The 27,761-nt window shown below is 31.6% G+C and overlaps 1 protein-coding gene across 2 annotated transcripts in view; it reads left to right on the plus strand.

Moving 5' to 3' along the window:
* Positions 1-499: 499 nt before the first annotated feature.
* LOC145330108 (cytosolic carboxypeptidase 2-like) overlaps positions 500-27,761 on the plus strand; it is a 119,887-nt gene continuing 92,625 nt past the window's right edge. Inside the window, exons 1-4 of one of the 2 annotated variants that reach the window (XM_080174696.1) lie at positions 500-617; positions 21,480-21,541; positions 23,134-23,203; positions 27,343-27,410. In XM_080174696.1, the coding sequence (XP_080030822.1) occupies positions 515-617; positions 21,480-21,541; positions 23,134-23,203; positions 27,343-27,410 (303 nt within the window). In that variant the 5' untranslated portion in view covers positions 500-514. Of the gene's footprint in view, positions 618-10,789; positions 10,850-21,479; positions 21,542-23,133; positions 23,204-27,342; positions 27,411-27,761 lie in introns of those variants that run through there. The other variant, XM_080174697.1, reaches the window with a different exon arrangement.

A 27,761-nucleotide genomic window follows, 5' to 3' on the forward strand; every position in this document is an offset into this window, starting at 1 on the left:
ATAAATAAATAGGAATAGATGTATAATCCAATCATCTACCTGCCCCAAGTGACAGAGACCCTTTTCGTCTGCTGGCAAATTGATTTTTGTTTTTTGAAACTTGGCTGTGTTTATATTTCCGACGTTATTAGCTTATTTCAAAGACCCAACACAAAATCTGGACAGGGTTCCTGCCCTAAGGGTAGAGTTACACAAAGCTAATGTCCCCTCTTTTGTACTTTGATCATATAAAGCAGGAATTTTTTTTCCATTTTTTGTGATGCGATTTTTTAGGGGGATTCATATTTTTTTTTTTTTGGAAGGGGGGGGGGGGGGTTGAAGTCACCCTCATTTTTAATTTTAATACCAAAATAATTTTTTTTTTTGGGGGGGGGTAATTTTTTTCCAGGGGCGACTTCTCTTCCCATGATTTATGCAAAGCTACATTGTAAAGAAGGACCATATCGGTTCAGCCGTAAGCGAGATCCTTACAAACAAACATACACAGATCCTGTTACTTTTATTGTAAAAGGATATGAAATATGAGCCAATTATTTACGTTTCTGCAGGCATTTTACCATCAATCAAAGCAAAAGGGTGGACCAAAATAGCAAAGAAAATTGAAAAGAAGGGTTCAGGTATGCATTTTACAGTTTTAAAATAAATTCGTGTATTCAAAATATAATACCGGCCTTTATTTGATTATATTATTGTTTGTTTGAAATAAAGTAAGCAGGGTGTGTCAGCCGCCATTAAGCTTCAGGAAACTCAACCTTTAAGAACCTTTAAAAATCAATTGGAAGTCTAAACCTTACCAAAATATGTCAAACCCTTTTCAAAAAATTTTTTTTTAAAGCATTCAAACGGGTTTAAATTTGTGACTTTGCAGCTGCCGAGCCCTTATTTTAAGTCTGCTGGTATTTAAGCAATTCTTATTTATAGAATAAGTAGCCCCAGCGGGTGTGGGGTTCTTTGCTCGCTAAGCATATTGAGGGGAAAGTACAAAAATGAATGACCAGACATAAAATACAATTTTTTTAAATGTTAAAATTTATTGCATGTACTTCATCGTTAATTTTGACAAGACATTATAGTTAACAAAAAAATAAATGCTAATAAAACAATGTACTTTAAAATTAATTTTTAAAAGCAGACGACATATGTATATGTATGCTATTTTTGTGTAAAATGTGTAAAATCTGACAATAATCTTTTTTTTAATTATGGCAGCAGCCAGCGACCAAATGGCAAACATTAGTTAGAGCAGGTTTTACCAAAAGTAGTAATAATCGCTTCGTTTTGGGGTATTCTCAGGGAAGAAGGTGATATAAGACTCTAGTTATTTTGGTCCCCAAAAGTTAAAGCTTTGAAGGGTTAAATCTTTATAATTTTAACCCACAAAAGGGATAGTTTATCATGATCGAGGGTGTTCTTCTGTACATTACTTTATTGGCCAATGTCTTCTCATCGAAAGAATTTTGTCAGGCCAGTTTAAGTTTTATTTATATTTGGACGCTAGCAGCAGTCAAATTTGTAAAAAAAAATTAATTTATATTTTTTATACTTTATAACCTATTTTTATAAAGTTTAAGCTAAAGTCACAAATTAGATTGATGCCTTAAAATTAACTTATTCGAGTAAAATAATGCAAATATATCGTCATACAAGTATGTATATGATTTTTATTTTTATGGGTTATTTGAAATAATTTATTTTGTGATTCTAGCTTAAAATTATGATAAATGTACAACTTAAAAATATAATTATTTCAGCATATTTTCGTAAATTGGGTAGGTCAATTTTTAGAATAGACTCTCACAATTTACTTACATTAGTAGATTTAGACTTAGATTGGAGCTTTCACGTCAAGTGCCCGTTGAGCATTGATAACCACCCCTTTAACTCTGCAGAGGGTCCTACTCCTGAGGGGTGCCCGTTCCTGCGATTCCATAACCTTGCGAGAGCTACCCAATACAACTTAACTAGAAAACAAATGAAAAATAACACCCTCTTATATTTTGAATTTAAAAAAAGGTTGGGGGTTATCATTGTTCAACGAGGTACTTTGTGGTAAAGCACCTTTAGATTTAACTAGTGGTTTTTACTTGTTTTAAACGGGCAGATTTTTGGTGATTTTGTTAAATTTCCATACCTAATGTTATAGTGCATTTATATTCTTCCTTTCAGGGACGTCCAAATGACGGGGAGGGTAAAGAGTGTTTGACTCCAACCCGACCCCCCCCCCCCCCCGTCAGGATTTTTGTACATAGACCCTTCCCCCCCTCAAAAAACTGATTGCAATAAATTGATGACATAAATTAATTAAAATCACTGTTTTTCAGTCACTGTAATGTTTTTAGTTAGACTGCCATATAGTTTTATAGATTTTGTAGCTAGATCTGAAATAAAGCAGCAACAAAGCTACTCTATAACTTAATTTGTCTTGTCAATACGTCCGTAACGATATTGGGAAAATTACACTTACTTAGTTGTTTTTTCAGTTTTTTTTTCGTGAAGATTTCCTTCAGTTTTCTTCATTACTTATAAACAATGAACATAATTAATCATTTAGTCACATTATGCACTTTCAAATTTTAATTTTAATTTTTATGTATATAAATTTGAATCGACGTAGTCATCCGATTTATTAGCGTTTACAACAGCATGTCAGTCCTTATCACTTAGATAAAAACCTATCATCGACATCATTGAAATGTAACTAAATGTCAACAAATACGTCCAGGTTTAACAGGCTGGTTTAATTTTTGTTTCCCTGTTACAAATGCAATTATGATTATGTTTTTCTAGTAAAGTTATTATAAAGTTTTCAATGTAAATTCTAAAAAAAAGTGGTAAAATCATAACTATAAATGTTTTAGTAGCGAAGCTACTTAATAATTTCCTTGTTTAGTCGGTCTGTCCATCTGCAAGTGATATTTTTTGTTTCCCTTTCTTAGTTTATTCGTCTGAGTCATAACTCAAAGGGAGGGGACTGTTGGCTGTTTATTACACTAGCTCCCAATGTTTTATGATAACGTTTTCTTATTCGTTGGCCAAAAAACTTTTAATTTTGATTATTTTTGATTCAACCACTAATTGTAATTTTACGAAAGGGGTATTTTTGTGTATCATCATTGGGGATGTACAGCATTTTCTTATCCCTTTAGATCCCTGGTCAAAACTTGTCCACTAGTTGTTGGAAAATTTATGTTATCTAATTAAAATTTAAAATTAGTATCAATATTTTGATTTTTCATTTTAATATTCGTAGAAAATTGTTTTTAATACGACGCTACACATAATTTTTTCAGTATCGCTGAAATCCAGTTATAATCCAGCGGATATTAACTGGTTTAGAAGCCATAATATAAAATGTATTCAACTGTTGCAAGGCCAAACTAAAAGTCTAAATTGTTTTAATCTCTAATTTTAGCGCAATATTTTGTATTTTAATATAAATTATTGTCCTTGTTATTTTGAAAAGCAATTAAAGCTGCGAGTTTTGTTTTGCAGTTTTTTTTAATGCAAATTAAAAATAGCATTTTACTTGCACTTCATCTTGTAGTTAAACAAAAAGTTATTCACCCTTTTCTAGAAGCGTAGCTATTCACTAACTTGTGCTTTCTTTTGTCTGTACGTCTACCATAAGCACGTCTGTTGAATATAAATAAAAAGGATGACAATATCCATAATAGCGAAGCACAAAAAATTATGGAATAGACAAACAGACAAAGCGAGTAAAAGATGTTCATAGAAAAAGACAATATGCAAAATCAAGAAAATCACGAAATTTTAAAAGAATAAAGTTTACATAATTTAAAGCGTAACCTACTGAAAGACGGACAAAACAATGTATTGATTATATGTACAGCATATGTCATAGGAATCTTCACTAAAAAATTTCAGCTGCCTATCTTTAATAGTATCCGAGAAAATCACATTTCTCCCATACTGTTACGGACTGAGAGACTGAATGACTGAGTGTCGGAAAGACAAAGTGATTTATAGAGTGCCTTCGCTCTAAAAAATGAGCTATGGGTAATGGGTATTTCAGATTACTTCTTGACTTGATATAAAACACAAGTCTTTTGATCCCTAAAACTGAGTCAAAGCGTGAATTAAAATCTTAATAATTTTTTTATTTTGATTAATTGAAAAATTGGGAATATCTTGTTATTGCTGCGCTACAAATCCTTCTAAATGTCCTTGTTTTTTTTATGCATATACTAGCCCACCTTAAAGCATTACTTTAATGGAGTTAAGATTACATGGATGTTACACCAGATTATCATGTATTCTAATAAAGTGAACCTTGTAGTAGGCTAAAACAATGAATCCCCCTATACAACCACATTACCCCATCCCTTCCCCTCCCAACGAACTGACAAATAATTAATGTCTATGTTAGCGACAATTTTTATCCAGACATAATATCCACGTGTGTTCTATATCCATTATTACTTTACCTCCTCTCCTATATATCCATACAAAATCTTAGAATGGGAATAAGAATGTTAAAAGACTAATTTAAAAACGAAGCTTTCTTATAAATGGAGTCGTAACGATTAGCACTTTTCGTTAATTTAGACCTGTTAGAGTTGATATAATTATCCTATTTATCTGCTTTTTGATTTCTAGGACAACATAGGACAATTTATATCCGAAGCGTCTCTATAATTATGTCCTAAAAATGTAAGTATTTCCTTAATCATTATCTTGTATTGTTTAGACTTTCTACATTTAATACTTTTATATTCTGCTTATTCAGTTCTGACACTGAACAGGTTTTAATGTTAGTTTGTCCTACCATTACAGAGTTTCGCTTTTATGGATGTTATCATCCATGTTTAAAAGAGGTAGATTATGACGTGTCTGTGTCATTAAAATCTCAATAACCACTAGAAAAACCTTGAAACTTTTTATTTATGGCTTCGAAACCGATTGATATCCGCAGGCTTAGAACCGATTGTCATACGGATAAATAATTTATTGCATCGTACTAAAGACAATTTTCCATGAATATTAAAATATAAATTATAAAATCAAAACCTGTTTTGTTAGCCCGGGCATTCGGCCAAACTTTGAATTTCTGAATTCGTCGCTCATTTTCATTTAGCGTTGTGTCATCTGAACTCTTTCTACATATAAACATATGTGAGAGTAGCGTATGTTAGTTGTATTTTAAGGCAGGGATCTAAAGGGATAAGACAATGACCGATAAATTGATGTACATTCCCAATGATGCTACACAAAATTACACCTTATATATAACAATAAGATAACAATTAGTGGTTGAAATTTTAGGACACTCAACTTAATGAACCAACCCATCAAAATTCATAAGTTTTTAAGTCAACGAATAAGAAAACGATATTATAAAACTTTGGGGACTAGTGTAATAAACAGCTTATTGTCCCCTTCCTTCCTGGTTTTAAAGGTGCATAAAGTGAAAAATGTTGCGCTGTTTATCTAAAACAACAAATAAACCTGTTTCCTTACTCATTAAAAATAAAAATATTTATTTAAAACAGCGTAAAGTGCCTACAAAAATGACGTCATACAATACAAAGTACCAATGATAGGCCATTATAAATTGTAATTGACCAATGGTAAAATTTATACTGGCCTCTAATTGGTAACTTGTATTGTATGACGTCAGATTTTGGCGGCACTATACGCTGTTTCTATTTATTTCAGTTAACATATTAAAAATGATAGGAACAGAATATTTATACATAGATATATTATTTATATAGTTCTTTTTTATGCAAAACATTTTGCTATAATTAAACTGAAAAAAGTTAGCGGATTTTTAAGAGCATCTCTAATAGTATGTGTGTGCGTTACACATTGTTACATGCATGGTTAAAAACTATAGCAATCGATATATTATTACTTGGATGTTGCACCAGATTTTCATGTAATTGATAAAGTAATACTCCTAGCTGGCTATAATAATGATATCCTTATCTACCCTCTACCCTCTTACTGGGTGAAAGAACTGACTTATAAATGAGGTCCATATTAGCAACCTATATTGACGACAAATTTTTACCTGTCAATATATCCACGTATACTATATCCATTACTATAGCACATAGTACAAGGAGGGACGGGTCAATAGCAATTAAAAAGTAATCTACATAATTTTCATAAGGTAGCACGTAAAGCCAAAACTTTAAAATTCGGAAGAAGATTACTTTTTTTCTCAATTGTCCTTTCCCTGTATCAATGCGAGTACGGTGTTTCAAACAGGGCCTAAACTTCACGTTCACATTGCAAATAATTTGGCTAAATCGTAGAGGCTGCATTGCTATTATTTTATAAGTGTTTTGAAGGTTTTGCATACGAATAAGATGTATGATTGTCAGTTTGTCTCTCATGATATTTCGTACTGTTGAACTTCAACTTCTTATTGGTCTTGGTTACGTTTTCGTTTTTTGCAGTAAGTAGTAACTAGCCAACAAATTAACAAATTAATCGCCAATAGATTAACTTGAAATATTCTAAGACTAAATTCTAGGGCCAATTTCTCTTCGAAGAGTGATTGTTCGCTCCTTCAAGATAGTAATAAAACTTCCCTGGACCTATGAGAAGCTATATTGTAAAGAAGAACCATATCGGTTCAGCGATTAGCAATATTCGTCGGTACAGACAGGCACACACAAACAGACATCTTGTTACTTTTACAAAAGGAGGGAAAAGTGAGACAAATATTGGTATGCTTCTAGCCATGCATGAAACTTAGGTATTTTTCAGGGTTCTAAAGAGATAAGACAAATTGATATACATCCCAATTGAAAATTCACAAAATTCCCCCTTTTTTTGACAATCTTTTAATAAATCAACCAATAATAATTTAATAAAAGTCAGGCAACGATCAAGAAAAATGTTATTAAGATACTTTGGGGACTAGTATAACAAACAGCCCAATGTCCCCTCTCTCCCTGGTTATTTTAACCCATGACTCAAAAAGAATTCCTTTGATAAAGACAAATAATGACCAATATATGGAACTAATCATTTGTTTTCTATTCAATTATTAGAGTAAAACACTAATGAGAGAAAGGGTTAAATAACTGTATTTTCCTATAGCAATGACATTGTGCCGACTCTCAATTGGGTCTTTGAAAATCAGCCAATGGTTATATTAACACAGTCAAGTAGCAGAAAACAATTTGCTAGCAGACGAAAAGGGTCATTGAAAAGGGGGAGGAGGTATTTATCTGTATAAACATCTATACTATAGATCTGTAATTAGAATAAAAGTACAAGCTTTTAAAATGGATTAAATGTACACATTGCCAGTGTCAATAATTGCTCCTCAGACTAATTTGTTCCCTTTAGCTTTGCAATAAGTTTTAAAATTCCTCTATACAATGACAGAGAGGGAGGGAGGGGACATTGGATTTAATAACGTTTTTTTATTTGTTGGCTTAACAACATTGGAGACTTTTATTGAATTTTGATAAATTGGTTCATTAAGTTGAGTGTATAAATGTTTCAACCACTAATTATTAATTGACTTTGTGTATCATCACAGGGGGATGTGCATCAATTTATCGGCAATTGTCTTATCCCTCTAATTCCCTGATGCAATGTAGTAAAGATACATTCCTTTTATTTGTTTGAAAATTGTCAATAGTTATTTATCGCATCGTATTATAGATAGACAGCTTTCCGCGGCTTCTCGGGGATAACTTACCTGTGCAGAATAGGTAAAAATAAGGACAATTTTGTTCATAAGTAGCGGAGCAACAAAAAAATGAATTCTATGAAAATTAAGCTATTTTTACTAAATTGTGAATACTGCAAAAGTGTGTGTGTATGTTTGTGTATCAGTATGTAGGGGTAGTGTACATGCGGATCATTCCGGCAGTGTGTAATGATAATGGATATATTATTACTTGAATATCACACTAGATTTAAAGTTCTCTAAAATGTGAAATACGCAGCGGGCTAAAATAACTCTCTTTACCCCCATCCTACTGGATGTACGAACTTACAACAAACATGTTATCAAGTCAAATTTACGACAAATTTTCCCTGTCATGATATCCACATATATTCTACATCCATTGTTATAATGTAAAAATAAAGATGTACTTTGTAAACTAAGAAATGACTCGAGCCCAAATAGTAAGGAATGTACTAGCGGACGGAAAGTAGTTATAGAGCAGCTGGCCTATTAAAAACAAGTTGGTATATTAGGTAAAATCTAATGCATATTCAATATACATTATGCATATATATATATGTACATCATATATCTACTCAAAGACTTTAATCATTTGTACTTTGCCTTAAAACACAGGGATCTAAAGGGATAAGACAACGGACGATAAATTAATGTACATCCTCAATAATAATAACCCCTTCAGTATTGGTGGCTATAACGTTTGAACACTCAACTTAATGAAACAACAAATCAAAATTTATTTACGTCCCTAAAGTTGTTGAGCCAGGGAACAAAAAAGCTACTATAAAACTTTGGGGACTAGTAAAAAAACAGCCCATTGTCCCTTCTTTTCTGATTAAAACTATTCTTAGAATTCTCGCGTTTAAATAAAACTTTCATATTGAATATGATCTCTTATTAATCTCATGTATGTAATGTTAATTATTTATAAAATGTCTGTGTGTTTGTTTGTACTAAAAGATCTCGCTAACAACTGAACCGATTTGGTTCAATCTCAAAAGAAGCTTTTGTTAAAGTCAGGAAAACGTTGACCCTTCCCTCACCCCCAATCACCAAATGATATGTTTTGAAAAACTAAAATTTTACAGGCCCTAGGGGGACAGCCTCCCCTCTCATTCATCCTCTTTTCAAGACATACACGCTAGTACTTCTTGAAATTGATTATTGTATATAGACACTATCGGATTCACCCCTAGCCCATAGCTAATGAACCCAATGTTTTGTATTTTGATTTTCAAAAAAGTAATTTTTTTTTGGGGGGGGGGGGGCACACAGGACCAATGTATATTTTCTTGAGAGTAGAGCCAAATCGGTTCAGTGGTTAAAGATATCTTAAGCTTCAGACAGACAGACATTGTTCTATTTTGTATTATATAAAGACAGACTTTTTGAAATTATATAATAGTAAAGTAATTATGATATAACCATGCACATATTGTTGTATATATGCACAATGTATGCAGGGATCAAAAGGGATAAGACAATGGCCAAAAATTTGATGCACTGTACATCCTAATTGTTGATACTAAAAATTACCCCTTCTTTAGATTACAATTGGTGGTTGAAACGTATGGACACTCAACTTAATGAACAAAGTTTTTGGGCCAACGAATAGTAAAACGTTAGAAAAAATTTGGGGACTAGTGTAATAAACAGCCCTATGTCCGCTCCTTCCATGCTATGTATGTATGTTTGTATGTATATGATACTTTGTTATCATGCAATGGGAATATTTTTATGCTCTTCGGGAATAAAAGGACAATCAAATCAATTAAAAAATGGAAGAATTTTACTCTTTACATATCCTCTATTTGTAAATCTGGCAAAGTACTTTTAGCTTAACCACTTTTTTTTATAAAATACATTTGTTGATAAAATTTTCCCAAAGTATAAAAAAAAAATTCTAATCAATTTACGGCTTCAGGACAAACGCAGTAGTGACAAACTTTGGAGTGTCTAAAACATAGAGTTAATTACGTATTTCTTTGCAGGTTAGGTTAGGTAAAGATATTAATATACAAATTAGCCCCCGTTGGGGTTAGATATGCAAAACCTATTAGATAGTTTTAAATAGGTTAGGTTAGGTTAAGTGTCCACTCCGACGTTTGTCACTTCTGCGTTTGTCCTAGGACCAAATTGACCTAACCCTTTACCTATGGTGTTGACACTCTTTCTTTGTGTGTGCTCTTTGCTGTGTTTTTCTTTTTTGTCCGTCTGTCCGTCCGTCTGTCCGCTCTCATGCACACAACAACACTTTTCCTTTTCCATGCCTTTTTTAAAAGGTGCCACAGTGACATAGGATTAATCCAGCAAAATTAAAAATAGCATTGTTCAAATTGCATTTTTGGGGATTTTAAAAAGAAGTAGTTTTTTGCACATTTTCTGTAAAGTTGTGTGCAATTATTTAGTCAATTGCTCTTATTAAGTCAAACTGTTCTTAATTATGACCAAATGTATATATACATGAAATGGTCATAATAAAGAACAGTTTAACTTAGTAAGAGCATTTGACTAAAAGGTTAAACCCATCTTACATAGAAAATACGCGAAAAAATGACCCCCTTTTATTAAAATACAATTATATGTAAAATAAAGATTTTTAGTAATACTTCTCAAAGTTTGATATTAAATGAACTAAATAAGTTGTCAGCTAAGCAAACTTTTGTTAGTCGAAGTCATAGAGGGAGAAGACATTGGGCTATTTATTAAATTAATCACCAAAGTGTTATAATAACATTTTCTTATTCGTTTTCATAAAAAGCTTAGGGGACTTTTATTAAATTTTAATTGGTTGGTTAATCAAGTTGAGCATCCAAACATTTCAACCACTAATTGTAATCTACAAAAGGCTTTATTTTGTGTTTCTTTCATTTGGGATGTGAATCAATTAATCGGCCATTGTCTTATCCCTTTAGATCCCTGAGTCTAAGTCTAATTGCTTTTTTCAATTTTTATATTTGACCTAATGCTATTTTAATTTTGCTAGGCTGACCCCAAACTTATTGTATAGTTACAAATATACACATAAACATATATTATATATACACACAAATAAACATATACAATATATATATTATATACTTTGTAAATATACTCTATAGTGTTCAGTTTCTATGCAAACTGGTGCGGGAGCTATGAAAGTGAAAATACGAAGAAACTGTGATAAGAAAGGTGTGTGTGTTTATGTGTGTGTGTGTGTGTGTGTGTGTTTGTGGGGCTAGCTGTGTGTGTCAAATTTTTGACATGAAAAAAATATCAACAATCTTGTGATCAATACACAAATATTTGTTAGCAGCGCAGCTACTCTATACCTAGGGGTTTGTCCAACCGCCTATCCGAACATAAAAAGACACTTTCTATAGCTAGAACTTTCTTGTTTATTGGCAAAATTAAAATTGTACAGTGGTAAAATTTTAAGGATTTAGTGATTGATTGGATTAATATACCTGCTGAAAATTACTGCCAATTTTATGGGACATAAAGGGATAAGACAATGGCCGATAAATTGATGTACATCCCTAATGATGATACACAAAGTTACTCCTTCTGTATATTTTAATTAGTGGTGGAAATGTTTGGACACCCAACTTAATGCACCAACCAATTAAAATCCATTAAACGTCCCAAAAGTTGTTAAGCAAAGGAATAAGGAAACGTTACTATAACACCTTGGGGACTAGTGTAATGAACAGCCCATTGCCCCCCATCCCTCTGATTAAAACTATCCTTAAAACTAATAAGAAAACATTATTTAAAACTTTGGGGAGTAGAGAAATAAAGAGCCCAATGTCCCCTCCCTCCCTGGCCAATTTTTCCTTGAATTTATATTTATTGGTTTTTACAGATGCTTTACAAATGGAAATAATCGTCCTTGTATATTTTGATGTTTTAATAAGAGCCAGAGAGGGAGAGGATAATAGACTGTAAATTACACTAGTACCCAAAGTTTTATAAGCACAATAAATTGTTCATTGGCTAAAATCTTTGGATACTTTTATTGAATTTTTATTGGTTGGTTACAAACTATTAGTGGACAAACAAAAAATTTTAATCTACTGAACGGGTAATTTTGTTTATCATTGGGTACGTACATAAATTTTTCGCCAATTGTCTTATCCCTTAAGATCCCTAAATAAAAATATTCTTCTATTTACTTTGTTTGTTTGTCTCTAGTTTGTGCTTTTATCCTCCCATTTCAAATGTTTGGATCTACTGCAGTTCACGGTAAAATATTGCTGGTAACGAATATTGCCAAAAATCTATGAATTTTAAAGGCTGCTAGCTGCCAAACGGCTGAACGTACAGATCATGCCTGCACACTGTTTTAAGCGGCATAAGAAAGCCTACAACTAATCTAAAATAGCCATAAATCAATAATGCATAATTATCTCACAGTGCAGAGAAATGCACAAAAAAGGCCTTATTTACGCGTTTTTTCTTCAGTGAAGCTTTCCCTGTGCATCATTGGATCTTTGCTATCAGATTATTTGTAGGCCTTCTTATATCGCTCAAAATGGTGTGCGTGTATGATCTGTAGGTTCAGCTGTTTGGCAGCTATCAGCCTTTAAAATTCATAGATTTTTGGCAATATTCGTTACCAGCAATATTTTACCGTGAACTACAGTAGATCCAAATGTTTTCTTGTTCTTAAAGCTTTTAAGATGAAAATGTTAAAACAGCTTTCTTAAGTTTAGTTTTAAACACTGCATGATTGAAATTGATAAAATTGCTTTTAGCAACTATAAAAATATAAAAAATTTTCATTTCTCATTTATGTGCTTTTGAATTTGAGAATGTGTGATTTAATTTTCAATAAAAAAATCCGCAATGTAACTAGTGGCTTTGTCCCTTTCATTCAGAGATTTGTGGGACCCTCTCCAACACCACTTACCGATAGCCTAAAACCTTCCTTGAACCATTGTTAAACTTTCTCCACAAAAATGTTTAAAGTTAAGTTCGGTTTAGTCGTTTAAAAGATCTTTTACGACATATACACACAACTTACTACTTAATATCATGATTTATTGCTATCCTATGAAAAAAGTATTCTTGTTAATTTTAAGAAAGTACTTTTTGTATTAACTTAAACATTTTGTCTTAAAGATCGAATCCAAAATTCGTTCGAGGTTAATTTTGAATAAAAAATTTAAAATTGAGATTATTGTTATAATTTATAAGGCAGTCTATTTATTTTTTTTCATTAATGTACTTTTTTACATATTAATTTGTTTTGAAGTATATACAATACATATATACTAGCGTCTATGCCCCTAGAATCTAAGGGCTCTATCGAAGAGATATGGAATTGTAGAAAAATAGCCTGATACCATCTCTGGACCTATATGAAGCTTCACTGTAAAGGAGAACCATATCGGTTAAGCGGTTAGCGAGATCCTTCGCTACAGATAAAAAAGCTTACCACGTTGTTTAAAAACCCAAGGGACTTTTAATGAATTTTAATTAGTTAATTCATTAAGTTGAGTAATTAAACGTTTCAACTACTAATTGTAATCTACAGTAGGGGTAATTTTGTGTAACAAAATTAGAGATATATATATATTATTTATCAGCCTTTGTCTTACTTTTTTGGATTCCTGCATTTCTCAAGTCAAAGACATTCTTTTGTTGCGCTAATTATGAACCAAATTCTCCTTGTTTTAGAGTGCATATTGTTAAAAAGTTATTTCTTCTATAGACCAAATAATAACAATAAAAATAATGTGGTTAATAATTAGATCCGTAGTAACTTGGTTGTGTATGCATGTAGTAAAAATATATTCTCTGTTCTCAGTGAAAAGCGCAGGCAGGCCTAGAAAATGTCCTTTGCTAAAAGTACATTTGTTTTGCTAATTTATTTTTTCTTTGAGTAATGCTTTTCTATAGTTAGAATGCGTTTGTTTGTTCATAACAAATTGTTCTGTTTATTTTAAGACATTGTGATATAAACTTTACACTTGGAATGAGGATTCCTGTAACAAATACAGTAATCCTATTATTGATACCAAAAATTTTCTTAGATTTTTTTATGTATTTTTTTTGTCATATAGCTAAGAAATCTTAAAAGTTATTTTTCACAACCCGGGTTTGTAAAATTGTTATTTCTGGCACAATAAGGAATAATGCACCAAGAAAGTAGACCAATATGTTCATGGACGTTCAAGCTTTTTTATTTTGAGGGGGGTAAAATAAGGAGTTTTAAATGTTTGAGGAAGAAAAAAGATGAATTTTAAAATTTTTTAGGGGTGCTTGATAGGTTTGAGGGTGGCAAATACCCCTTAACCTCCCTCCCCCTCTTGAACGTCGATGCATATATCCGTAAAAGCAATCCTGAATTTTATTCGAATTTTTGACAGATTTTTGTGTTTTTTTTTATGTGTTGAATCTCAATAATAGGCTGTCACCCGTCTATATTGTTTATTGAGCTTCGCTTTTATGGATATTGTCATCCTTGTTTTTGTTATTTTTAAGTGCTTCTTTAATTTTGAGAAAATTAGCACTAAACACTTAAAACGTTTACATTAGATAGTCTTGAACATTTTTACAAAATTTTTACTGCTTTTCATATTTTTTATCATGTACATTTTTTGTTTTTGTATAATATCTAAATAAGTTTAATAAAATGTAGAAATAAGTCTCCCAAAATTAAACAAAGCTTATGGAAGAAGAAAAAACATCGGGCTGTCTATTACACTAGTCCCTAAAGTTTTAATTTAGAGTTTTCTTGTTCGTTGGCTTAATATCTTTGGGGACTTTTATTGAATTTTGATTGGTTTGTTCATTAAGCTAAGTGTCTAAACTAATTGTAATCTACAGAAGGGGTAATAAAGTGTAAAGTGTACATTAATTTGTCGGCCATTGTCTTATCCCTTTAATACCCTGGACAATTTACAATTGTCACATAAGAGTCACCACAAACGTCTTTTTTTATTTTATCAAACAAGTAATTGATATCAAAATGTCAGAAACCTACATTTGATTTATGTCTTTGCATTACTAAGTCAGTAGGTATTTTGTACAAAAAAAAATTTTTTTCTGTACTTTTGAAGACAAATAATTATGAATTAATAATTCCCCAGGGTAAAATTTCCCTGAAAGTTTTTGGAAAGGTAGTAGAGCATTGTTCGCGGGCATAGACAAATTTTGTAAAAAAAGAAAACAAATTTATCAATTTTACATCAAACTAAAATTATACTTATCCCACCTTATTTAACCTTAGGGTTCTAAAGGGATGAGGCAATGACCGATAAATTGATGTGCAACCCCAATTATGATACACAAAATCACACCTTCTGTAGATTAGAATTAGTGGTCAAAACGTTTGAACACTCAACTTAATGAACTATTCATTTCAAATTCAATAAAAGTCCCTAAAGTTGTTAAGCCAATGAATATGAAAACGTTATTATAAAACTTTGGGGACTAGAAAAACAGTCCAATGTCCCCTCCCTCCCTAACATTGGAGTGTTTAGTACACGATTCCTTAAAGTTTTATAATAACATTTTCTTATTCCTTGACTTGGGGTACTATTGAACTTTGAATGGTTGGTTCATTAAGTTGAGTGTCCACACGTTTCAAACACTTATTTTTGTCTACAGCAATGGTATCTGTAATTAATTATTTGATTGATGTGTTCTAAATATATATTATTTTCCGTAAGACTAGTCCCTATCTCTGGGGAAAAAATAAAACTTTCCATTAATTGCCTTCCTTGCTTATTTTACATTAGTATAATGGATTTAATATTACTTGGATCTTACACCAAATTTAAAATTCTCTTATAAAGTAAAATTTGCAGCAGGCTAAGAAAACAATTTCCACTTCCAACCCCTTAACCACATACCTTTCACTCCTACTGGATGAACGAACTGACCAATAATTCATAATAGGGGAGGTTTACATTTCATCACTCTAAAAGATATGGCGTTAAGGAAAAATATTAACCTCCCCCCCCCCAAAAAAAAAGGGAAAAGATGAAGATTAAAAAAAATGATTCTAGAAAAATCTCTGATATCAAATATATACCTTTTTGGTTTAAAAAATGTCTACTACTTTTTTCAAAACGAAGCTTTTCTATAATTATATCTTTCCTTACGTCCGTCCGTATATAATTAACAGTTAGCTCTTTTCGTTAATCTAAGCATGTAAGAATTGTTCTATCGACTTCAAACTTTGCATGATGATTCCTGTTAGTTCTAACACTCTTCAAGTGTTTATGTTCGTTTGTCATACCACATAATTGTAGAGATTTTATGGATGTTGTCAATGTCATTTTTGTTTTCTAATATGAATAAATATTTGACAAGTTATATCAGCTTGATAGATTTGATGTTTCTTTACAAAATAAGGATTGATGGTTATTCCCCTTTTTGACAGCTAAGCTTTTTATATTCTCGGGGCGTGTCCGTCAGTAGCTATAAGTTATTTATTTTTAATAGTTCAAATGGTAGTTCCTTGAACGAATAGGCATATTATCATTTGTTTAGCATCTTTATAATCAAGACTTTAAATATAATATTTAAGGGTTTAAGCAATTTACAATAGATCTTTAAAAAATTCTTTATTACTAGCTTTACTAAAATATACTTACAATTTTGTTTAGACTTTTTACATTTATATTCTGCTTATTTAGTTCAGTTGTTAATGTTCCTTTGTCCTATTGTTTCAGAACTTTTATGGATGTTGTCATTCTTGTTTATTAATGTTTATCAACAAAGCGTGTTCAGTTAATTTGAAAGCTTGTTAAAAATGTGTCTTTTTTATGATTGGGAGGTTGAAATAATATTCCCCCCTCACATCAAACCCCATAAATGATTTTTTGAAATATTTTTTTCTTCAAATAGATCACCTTACAAAGCAACTCATTAACAATGTTGACAACATTCATAAAAGCGAAGCTCTAAGATCAGAAGGAAGGACAAATGAACAATAACACTTGTAGACCATAGAGTGTCAAAACTTAAAACTCAGAAAATTAATTTGTAAGTCTAAACAAAATTGTACATTTGTTGCAAAGTTGAGCAAATACAGTCAAATGATAGTTTCTAGAACTTGATTATTGAGATGCCTCACTTAAATATTGTGTCTTGTTGTCCCAGAATCATTATTCCAAAAATCAGATGAACAGAATAATAATATCTAAACTTGTCTAACTTAACAAAAAGAGCTTACCGTTACGTACAGACGGACCGACCATAATTATGGAAAAGCTTCGCATTCAAAAAGATTAAAAAGGAAAGGATATAAAAAAAGTATTTTCGTTCTTTCAACTTTTTTATACCTTTGTCAAATAAATATAAAATTTTAGTAAAACTTATTTTGTTTAAATCAAAATAGTCTGGAAAAAGACAGATCTATAATTAGCAAGTATAAATGGTTTTTATAATGCAAAATTTAATGTTAACATAAAAAGAAAATAGTTTAGAATTTTAGTTGATAGAGTTTTTCTCTTTTTTCGTATATTTTTGTGTTATTTTTTTTCTTTATAACACTGTATATCTTTTACAATCTTTAGCTTTTTCAATTACCTCCAAAACTTTAAAAATTTTACCTGTCAGTTGTATTTATTTGCATTTCTTAAATGAGCCTCAGCCATTCAAATAATTCAAATGTTACTTTAAATCTCTCAATAACCGTTCGCTACCATTGGACATTGTCATCCTTGTCTTGTATCAGTAGGAAAGCGGAGTGAGCGGACACTATTCTCTAATTGTTTTATAATGACGTTTTTTCATTCGTTGGCTCAACAACTTTGGGGAATATTATTGAATATTGATTAGTTGGTTCATCAAGTTGATTTATAAACATTTTAATTGTAATCTACAGAAGTGGTAATTTGTGTATCATCTATGGGGATGTATATCAATTCATCATCTATTGTCTTATTCCTTTAGATCCCTGGTAAGAAAGACAAAACGGCAATAAGAAAGAAAATTGCCAAACAATTGATGAACATAAGCAGAAATTCTACAGTTTCCATTTAAAATATTTTACAGTATGACTTCGAAACCAATTATTATCTGCTGGAGTAGAACCGGTTCTTAACTATACTAAAAAATTATGTATAGCATAGTATTACAAATTAATTATTACAACGTGTATTAAAAGAATATCCACTGAAAGCTGTCTATAATACGATGCGATAAATAACTATTATTGCAGAACACAGTAAAAGTGTCGGACTGATTATGACGTAAAGAAAAATTAGCCAATGAGAGACCATTGTTGACCAATGGTAAAATTTATAGTGGCCTCTCATTAGCTAATTTTTTTTACGTCATAATCAGTCCGACACTTTTACTGTGTTCATTATTGCATCTAAATTGATTTAAATTACTGATCACAAATCTCTGCTTTTGGTTCTAGACTTGTTGATTACCTCAAACAAATAGAGATAATACAGATTTGCACTGGTATATTTTTTTCCATTTTTTTCGCATAAAAAATTCAGCTATAAAAGGCGTATTTCTAGATAAAGTTTGTTTTAAAAAATAACTTTTTCACTCGTATTACTTGAATAGATCGTATATAACAAAATTAAACAAAGATTTGTCTGCTAGAATTTCTTCTTTTAGTATGACGGATTATGGGGTCGATTTGATCATCTAGAGAATAGATAGAGGCCTCTAGGGGCATGTTGAAAGTTTTCTTTTCAATTTATGTTAGGATTAACTGTTTGTCAAAATATATTTTTTCAACGCTAAATATTTTTTTTGCGATTTCTCTTGGGAAGAGTGGTGGTACCCTCTTTCAAACTAGTTGTAAACCTTCCCTGGGCCTACAAGAAGCTACACTGTAAGGGATAATCATATCGGTTCAAGATCCTTCGGTACAGACAAGCAAACACCTGTTACATTATAATGAGTTATAATAATTTTGATTCTTTCATATTTGTGATAAAATTTGTCTCTGTTCTATAAGAGTCTGACCAAAGCTCTAAAAATCTTATATAATATGTCTATTGTATTATATAATTGTTACAATATTATATTTTTCTGATTTTTTTCATACTTTTTCAAACAAAAATGATTGATACTATCCCCAGTTTTTAAAAAGAGCGTAGCTACTCTTTAATTACGTATGTCTATACGTCCCTAATAGTACGTTTAGAAATTATGTGAGCTCAATTGAGATCTATTTAGCTTCTATGTTAGATAGGGATTTGAAATTTTTTCGTAGATTCTCATAACATACGTATTTGTGGTGTAAATGTGAGATTTTGTTTTAGCCTTTGGTTGTATTTAGGACTCTAAAGGGATAAGACAATGGACGATAAATTGATGTACATTCCTAATGATGATACACAAAATTACCCCTTCAATAGATTATAATTAGTGGTTGATTTGTTTGAAATGTTAAAAATAGAATATTACAGTATAACTTAATAAAAATCTAGTATTTAAAAAATAGATGAAACTAAGCCGACTAGGTTGTGCTAAATCACTAAGCTGGAGAAGGAATAGGGGGGGGGGGGGGGCACGACCCACCTGAATTCTTAAATTAAAAAATGCAGCAGCTACAAGTTGTGATATAAAATAGAGACATTTATGATTGATTTCTAACAAGGTTAAGTGGGTTTCATCGAGCGTATTATTAAAGTACATTAATCATTTTTGCAGTATGATTATTTTTCTTTTTTCATTGCATTTCAAAACAATTAATGGTTAAGGCGCGCAAACAATTCCTTAGAATAAAATGTTAATTGTTTAATTTCAAAAAACAAAATAATTATTAGCAGTTAGGTTACTCTATAAGCCTTCTGTCCGTAGGTTGATAATTAAATGCTTCAAAAAATGGAGGGGAATTTCTGAAGGAAAGCAGCTATTCTTGTTTTCATATTATAATTCTTTAAATTTAAGTTCTTATAAAATGTAATAAAAAGGACATGGTTGAAATTATTTGGAAAATTTGTCTGATATTTACGTTGCCATTTAAACCAACACAAGCATAATTGATAGTAATAGTATACTAAATATTCAATATAAGGCTTTTTTAATAATATAAAATAAATAAGATTCAAGACACACAAGCACGCAACGAATTTAGTAGAATAAAATTGCCTAAACTTTTCCAGTATGGCTTCGAAGCAGAGTAATATCCAGTGGATTAGAACCGGTTCTAAACCACACTGAAAAATCATGTATCGTATCGTATTATATCCAATTTTCTACGAATATTATAATGTACAATAATAATATTAAAACCAGTTTTGTTAGCCCGTGCCTTCGGAATCTCGGGGTTAACAATACTAGTTTTGATCTTGTAATTGTACATTTTTGTATCCGCGGAAAGCTGTTTATAATACGATGCGATAATTAACTATTAATACCTTTATAATTTTCTTTATTTCAAACACACTTCGCTACCATTAGTTAGACGTTCTTGTTCATTAGATAATAATTATTTATCGCCTAGTATTTTAGACAGCTTTCCGCCGATATGAAAATGTATAATAATAAGAATGAAATTAGCTTTTTTTTGCCAGAGATGCCGTAGGCACGGGCTAACAAAAAAAGTTTTAATATTATGATTTTATATTTTTATATTTGTAGACAACTGGATTTAATACGATTTTTTTAGTATGACTTAGAACCGGTTGTAATTCGGTTGAAATTAAGATAAAGAGTAATAGTCAGTGTTGCTTTGATTCGTAGGCAACTTCAAACAAAAGTTTCAGCTTGGTCCAGTTATAAATAGATTTTAATTTTGCAAAAAAAAATGCGAGGGGAAAAGGATAGTGGATTTGGTCTTAAAAGATTCAGTTTTTCCATTTTTCTATCAACAATAATTTTCAATTTATAAAAGACTAGTGGCTATGCCCCTAGAGTCTATTAGTGGTACTTGAAGGGGGGGGGGGGGGGGGTTTAATATATTAATTTTTAGCAAAACCTAACATAAAAAAGGCTTTTAATATTAACGCAGAATTTTTGCATATACAATCTTCAAATAGATAAAAAAATTTATCCTATATGGGAGGTCAATTTCATGGCGAACCAATTTGAATGGCGGAATAATTTGTTGCAAATTGATTTTAAAGTGTTATATCCCTTTCATCCCTGGACAAAAAGTACTCAACAAACTGAAACAACTCAGCTTTTAAACTTTTTTATAAACAATTTTTGCAAAAAATTTATTTTTTAATTACAAGTTTTAACTTAAGAATATTCATAAAGCACTATAAAAAACCACTTTCCAGTATGGCTTCGAATCCTATTAATATCCGCTGTATTTGAACCGGTCCTCAACCATCCTGAAAAATTATGTATAGCATCTTATGAATAAAAATCATAAAATTAATACCAGTTTTTGTTAGATCGGGCTTTAGGTCGGGTCTAATAAAACTGGTTTTAATCATAAATATTTTTAGTTCAATATCCGCGGAAAGCTGTCTATAATACGATGAAATAAATAGATAACTATTCTTAATCTTTATGAATGCTTTATTCTTATAAATAGATATAATTCTAAATATAAGTCTTTAGAATTTTGATGTTTAATTTTGTATTAGAATATTTTTAGATATTTTTTGGATCTTGGAAAGAAAACGAAGAAGCGGGTTTAGTCATATTTTCACAGTAGCTTCTCTCATATTTCAAGCCCCTGTGAGGCAATCAATTACATTTACCTAACCTAACCTAAAATAGCCTTTAAAAATCTACTGTGAAAATATGACGAAATCCTCTTCTTTTTCTTTCCATGAGCTTAGTTTTTATATAATTTTTTTGTGGTTCGATATATCTTTTTAGAAGTATGTATATCGATACAGCGATTATTAAAAAATTCTCATATAAATCATTTTTTTAGATCGAGATAGATTAGCGTCAGCAATAAACGAGTTTACAGTCAGATGGCCAATAGAATCACAGGTAGGATGGAGGCATTCGTCGCGTAAAAGATATGGTGAATTTTTCAACAAGTATTGGTGATTTGCCATTTAACATTGTAAAATTGTATGCTTAGAAAATTACACATTTTCAGACAACCATCCCTTTTATTGTACAAACCTTGTATTGAAGTTACAATTGTTCAAATACATTCTCACTACTCTTAATACAAGTGCCATGTATCAGACAAAGCAGCCGGTAGTCAAAATCCAAACCAAATACTTCCCGGCTAGCAAGCAGGTTCATAATCATACAATTTGAACAGTAATCGTCAAATGCTTTGTTAAGTTCAAACCTACACTAAATTAGAAATTTAGGATCTACTGCAGTTCACGGTAAAATATTGCTGGTAACGAATAATGCCAAAAATCTATGAAGTTTAAAGGCTGCTAGCTGTCAAACGGCGGAACGTAAAGATCATACCCGCACACCATTTTAAGCGGTAAGGATGAAAAAATGCTTAAAATAGGCCTTTTTCGCGCATTTTTCTGCACTGCGAGATAATTATGCATTATTGATTTAAGGCTATTCCAAATTATTTGTAGGCCTTCTTATGCCGCTTAAAACAGTGAGCGGGCAATATCTGTACGTTCCAGACAGAATAAAGCATATCAAAGGACTGTACACATTATATTTAGGTTATTCCAGACAGAAATAAGCATATCAAAGGACTGTACATATTATATTTAGGTTATTCTAGACAGAATTAAGCATATCAAAGGATTGTACATACTATGTTTATGTTATTCCAGGAAGAATAAAGCATATAAAAGGACTGTACATATTATATTTAAGTTATTCCATACATAATAAATCATATCAAAGTACTGTACATATTATATTTAGTTTATTCCAGACAGAATAAAGCATATCAAAGGACTGTACATATTATATTTATATTATTCCAGACAGAATAAAGCATATCAAAGGACTGTACATATTATATTCAGATTATACCTGACAGAATTAAGCATATCAAAGGACTGTATACATTATATTTAGGTTATTCCAGGCAGAATAAAGCATATCAAAGGACTGTATACATTATATTTAGGTTATTCCAGGCAGAATAAAGCATATCAAAGGTCTGTACATATTATATTTAGGTTATTCCTGACAGAATAAAGCATATCAAAGGACTGTACATATTATATTCAGATTATACCATACAGAATAAGGCATATCAAAGGACTGTACATATTATATTTAGTTTATTCCAGACAGAATAAAGCATATCAAAGGACTGTACATATTATATTTAGTTTATTCCAGACAGAATAAAGCATATCAAAGGACTGTACATATTATATTCAGATTATACCATACAGAATAAAGCATATCAAAGGACTGTACATATTATATTTAGTTTATTCCAGACAGAATAAAGCATATCAAAGGACTGTACATATTATATTCAGATTATACCATACAGAATAAAGCATATCAAAGGACTGTACATATTATATTTAGTTTATTCCAGACAGAATAAAGCATATCAAAGGACTGTACATATTATATTTAGATTATTACAGACAGAATTTAGCATATCATAGGACTGTACATATTATATTTAGGTTATTCCAGACAGAATAAAGCATATCAAAGGACTGCCAACGACACCTGAAATTTTCTATGAAATAAACGGTAACTTTTATTTTTATCTTTAATTTAACATCTGTTTAACAATGTAATGCGTTTAAAAAGTGACTTTATTTTGGACACCTGCCATACTTGGAAAGTGTTAGGTAATAAGAAGCTCCTATGAGAGCATGTAAAGTAATTGAACGTGGAGCTTGAGCTGGCCTTAGTGGCTATATAAAAGTGTCTCACTCTCGTCCTACTCCAAGACTACTTAGGTCTAAACACAAAGAAACTATAGCGAAGCTCTTTATAGTGCCTATAAAATAATGACGTCATACAATACAAATGACCAATGATAGGTTAATTTTTAGGCAATATAAAAAACTTCAACTAAATCTACACAAGATTAAAAGTAAACTGAACAAAAACTAACAAACATTACTTGATTCAAATCAATTAAAATCGTTGTTCAGTGCAAAGTTATCAGTTCAACAAACTGACTTTAAAAAAGATTTGATTATATTATTTCATTACTTTACAGGGTACAAACTTTACTGCAAACTATCAATGCTTGGGATAGGAATTCAGCAGTTTTAATTATCCTTATCATATTAAAGGAAGTAGTAAGGTTTTTTAGCTACGATTGAGTTATCTTTTTAAAAAGCTTCACATAGGTACTGTGTTTGTTTTAGGCTATTTATTTTCATATTTAAATCTTTCTATGCTTGTTTTAAGCTATTTTATAGCTCTTCTCTATCCTTTCTAATACATGTAAGGGGCGTAGCCGCTAGTTTGTTTATGAATTTCTGAGCTTGATCTTGATCGTTTTAGGGGTGCACTGAATCGGGGCGATTCAGAGGTAAACCGGAGGTGCGCTGATGGTGCGCCACAGCCACTGCTATAAAACATGGATCTTTAAAAGGTTTTCGGCGCGGTGTTGCTAGATCGCTGGCGACACTCAATATACGAGCCAGGACAACTTTGTTACTTAAGCCGGGTCAGTATGGTATTTTATATAAAACAAAATATAATTTATTTTAAAAATAACTATAAAAATGTTTTCACGATAGTTTTGCCAAAAATATTAAAATAATTTTAAAAAATATTTATTTATTAACCCTTACAGATCGGGCCCCAATTCCCACCTTAATAGATCGGGGGGGGGGGGGGGGGGGCTCTTTGAGCCCCCCCCTCTATCTCGGCTCCTGGTACAGATAAAGACGTAAAATTTTTTTCTGGTGGTTCATGTGTATTTTTAGAGAAAATTACTTTTTCTAGTCATAGCAGTCAGACCGCTCTTTAGCCGCTTTTTAGCGGCCAGCCGCTAAATTTTAAAACAGCTGTAGAGAGGCCAATTTTGCAGCTAGGATGACCAAATTTTAGGACGAACTTTTATTTTTCATAACAAAAAAAATACTTTTTCTGATCATCACCAAAAAACGGCAAATAACGGAAACCGCCATTTTCGGCGGTTACGGCGATAAAACGGCGGTTGGCGGCGCAAAAAATGTTTTTATCTGTTTATTGTTGCTCAAGGATTTACCAAAAAAAATTATAGGTCTCTAGCTGTAATAGAAGCCACGATATTCATGATATATGTCTGTAGTAAAAGCCAGACAAAAATCGGTCATAAAGTCGGTCAGGGAGCGGTCAAACGGTCATAACACCACTTTTCTCAGATGGTCATTGATATCTAAGTATTCACCAAAAAAATTTTGGGTTTCTACCTTATACACAAAAGTCATAATGTAGAAATTAAGATTTATTTAGAATTTTTTCTAATTTTTTTTTCTACCCAACCGACTTTGACCGGACACCACGACCGACACAGACCAGATATCCTAATAAAATCAACTCTTGCCGACGTATAATTACTAAACTTAAAAAGTCATGAAGTTACAGCTCTCCATCTTACCTACAAAAAAAATGAGATTGAAAAAACTAAAGGGGGGGGGCTCTCTGAGCCCCCCCCCCCCCCGATCTGTAAGGGTTAAATACAGTTCACCCCAGTTTGGCCCGGCAATGGTACTCGATGATTCGCCCATGCCATTTCGATTTAAAGATTCATATATAATAATCCAATGGTGCGCTGAACTGGATTGCCCAGATTCAGCGCACCTCTAAACAATTTTAAGATCCAGCTCTGTAGAAAAAAATAGTAAAAAATAATCGCAAAGACGGTTTGACAATCAAGCATAATGTTTATTGTAACTATTGTAAAGTGGTTAAATTATTGAATATTCTCACAAACATATCATAATTGAAAGTTATTAAATTTCTAATTTCTATCTTTGTACCTTGGAATGATTGAAACTGAGGTTATTTCCTTGATTCCATGATTGAACCACAAAGTCCCCCATCCCCATTACTATTAACTTTCAAATTGAAGTGACCAGTAAACTCTGATTTCTTAAACACCGAACCCCAAACCCCCTCATTTTTAGCATTTTTTCCCCTAGCCACTGCACTGCAGGTGATTCTAACCTACGGGAAACTGTCCCTGCTATATAACCGTTACTTAACCTAAACCTGCCAAAAAATAAGCATAACATACGATTTTTATATTATACAACTAAAAATGGATCATGGATAATAGCGGGTTTCGTCGTATTTTCACAGTAGATTTTGATTAGAGCCCCCCACAGGGGCTAGAAATAGGAGAAAAGCTACCTTGAAAATACGACGAAACCCGCTACTTTGTTTTCTTTCCATGATCTAGGAAACTGCCAATGGAATGTTTCTAGCCGTTTCTTTGCGGGGTTAAAGCCAAGTCAACCAACTGCTAAACCTAATAAAAAAGCTTTATTATTACGGTTTTATCTTTAAAAAGAGTTGTTTAAGGTCCAGATTCAGTAAAAAGTAAATGATCAAGTTTCTACAAGGAAAGAATAAAGTTTTTTGACAATAAAATGCACAACTTTACAATTTTTCAATGTAAATATTAATCAGTAAAACATTTTACAAAAGTACAATTTGAACTTGGTAATTTTCAGAAAGAGAGAGTTGACAATGGGCTGTTATTACACTAGTCCCAAAAGTTTTATGATAATGTTATTTTTTGAGACTTTAGTGAATTTTGATTGGTTGATTCATTAAGTTGATTGTTCAAACGTTTCAACCATTAATTTTCATAAGGGGTAAAATTGTGTTTCATCATTGAGGATGTACATCAATATATCGGCCATTTTCTTATTCCTTTAGATCCCTGGTTATTTAAAAGGTTTGGCAGACTCAGCCGCAGCTGCAGATACATTCTGTAAATAAAACAGCCAACAAAAAACAGAAAAACTGCTGCAGCAAGCTAGTCGCTCCAATTTTAACAAAGCAGCCAAAGCAGCAAAACTGGCAGAAATAATTGAATCATGTTATGTTTTTGTGTTTCTAGTAATTATATTATTATTTCAATATTTATTATTGAAAAAAATTAAGTTTAAATAAAAATTAATACCATTTGCAAAACTTGTATACTATTATAACAGAAGGGAAGCTATCTTAAAAGGGATAGTGATATAAGCGGTGGCCTGCACAGAGTAATGTTAGGTTGATGAAAAGGGGAGCGTAGGACTTCCTTATTTCAGTTTTTAGGGGGTGTAAACACCCCTCTACAATACAATTTTGCACGCTAATGGATGTCAGTAAACCATTTGAAATATTCCTTATTTCATCCCTTATTATGTAGTACCATTCCTGTTTCGGTTCAAAATCAAATGATTACTTTTGATTCTTCAACATAAATAAAAAAATGCAAAATAATTCTGAAATTCTAGTTTCTTCAGAAATCCCAAATAAAAAAAATGTATTTTATATGGTTTCAGGAATAGGTTGAAGGGTAAAAATAAATTTTCTATATATGAAATAAAAAATATTAAATTTAACAAATGGATTTAGCCTTCTATTTAGAATAATAGTTGAGATATTCTTGTTTCTACGATAACGTTTCTTTCTGACGGACGTACATATTAACATATTGATATTTCTATTTATAGAGTTGCTTTGTTACTTAAAAAATATATATATAGTGTTTCTACCAATGCAATGACTTAAGTTAATTCTGGTAATTTCGAAAACGCAAACATAATTTTTTTGGTACGATATTAAATAAATTGAAAGGTGGGGGGGGGGGGGGGTAGAACTTAGTAATTTAAGAAGATCAACAATTATCTTGTATTGACCTATCACTGTCATCCTTCATTCTTATTCAGGACGGGAGCCGAAGCCACGACCAATAGGAGATGAACATGGACATACCGTCTACCTTTACAAAATCATCAGGAAACATAAATTATCTGAATATAAAATATATAAGTATAGATGTATATCCTAGACAACCACCTGGCCCAAATGGTGGGGACCTTTTTCGTCTGCTAGCAGAAGATGATTAAAGTCCCTCAACAGATACTGACGTCATACGATAAAATAACCAATAAGAGGTCAGCATAAATTTTACCATTGGTCAATTACAGTGTATACTTTCCTCTCATTGGCTATTCTATCGTATGCCGTCATAATCTGTTGAGGGACTTTAATCATCATCCTGCTAGCAAATTGCTTTCTGTTCTTTGGTAGCGTCTTGGCTGTGTTGATATTTCCGACGCTATTGGTTGATATACAAAGGCTTAAT

The sequence above is a fragment of the Acartia tonsa genome, chromosome 10 (genome assembly GCF_053477335.1).
Source record: "Acartia tonsa isolate MP-2025a chromosome 10, ASM5347733v1, whole genome shotgun sequence".
NCBI lineage: Eukaryota > Metazoa > Arthropoda > Copepoda > Calanoida > Acartiidae > Acartia > Acartia tonsa.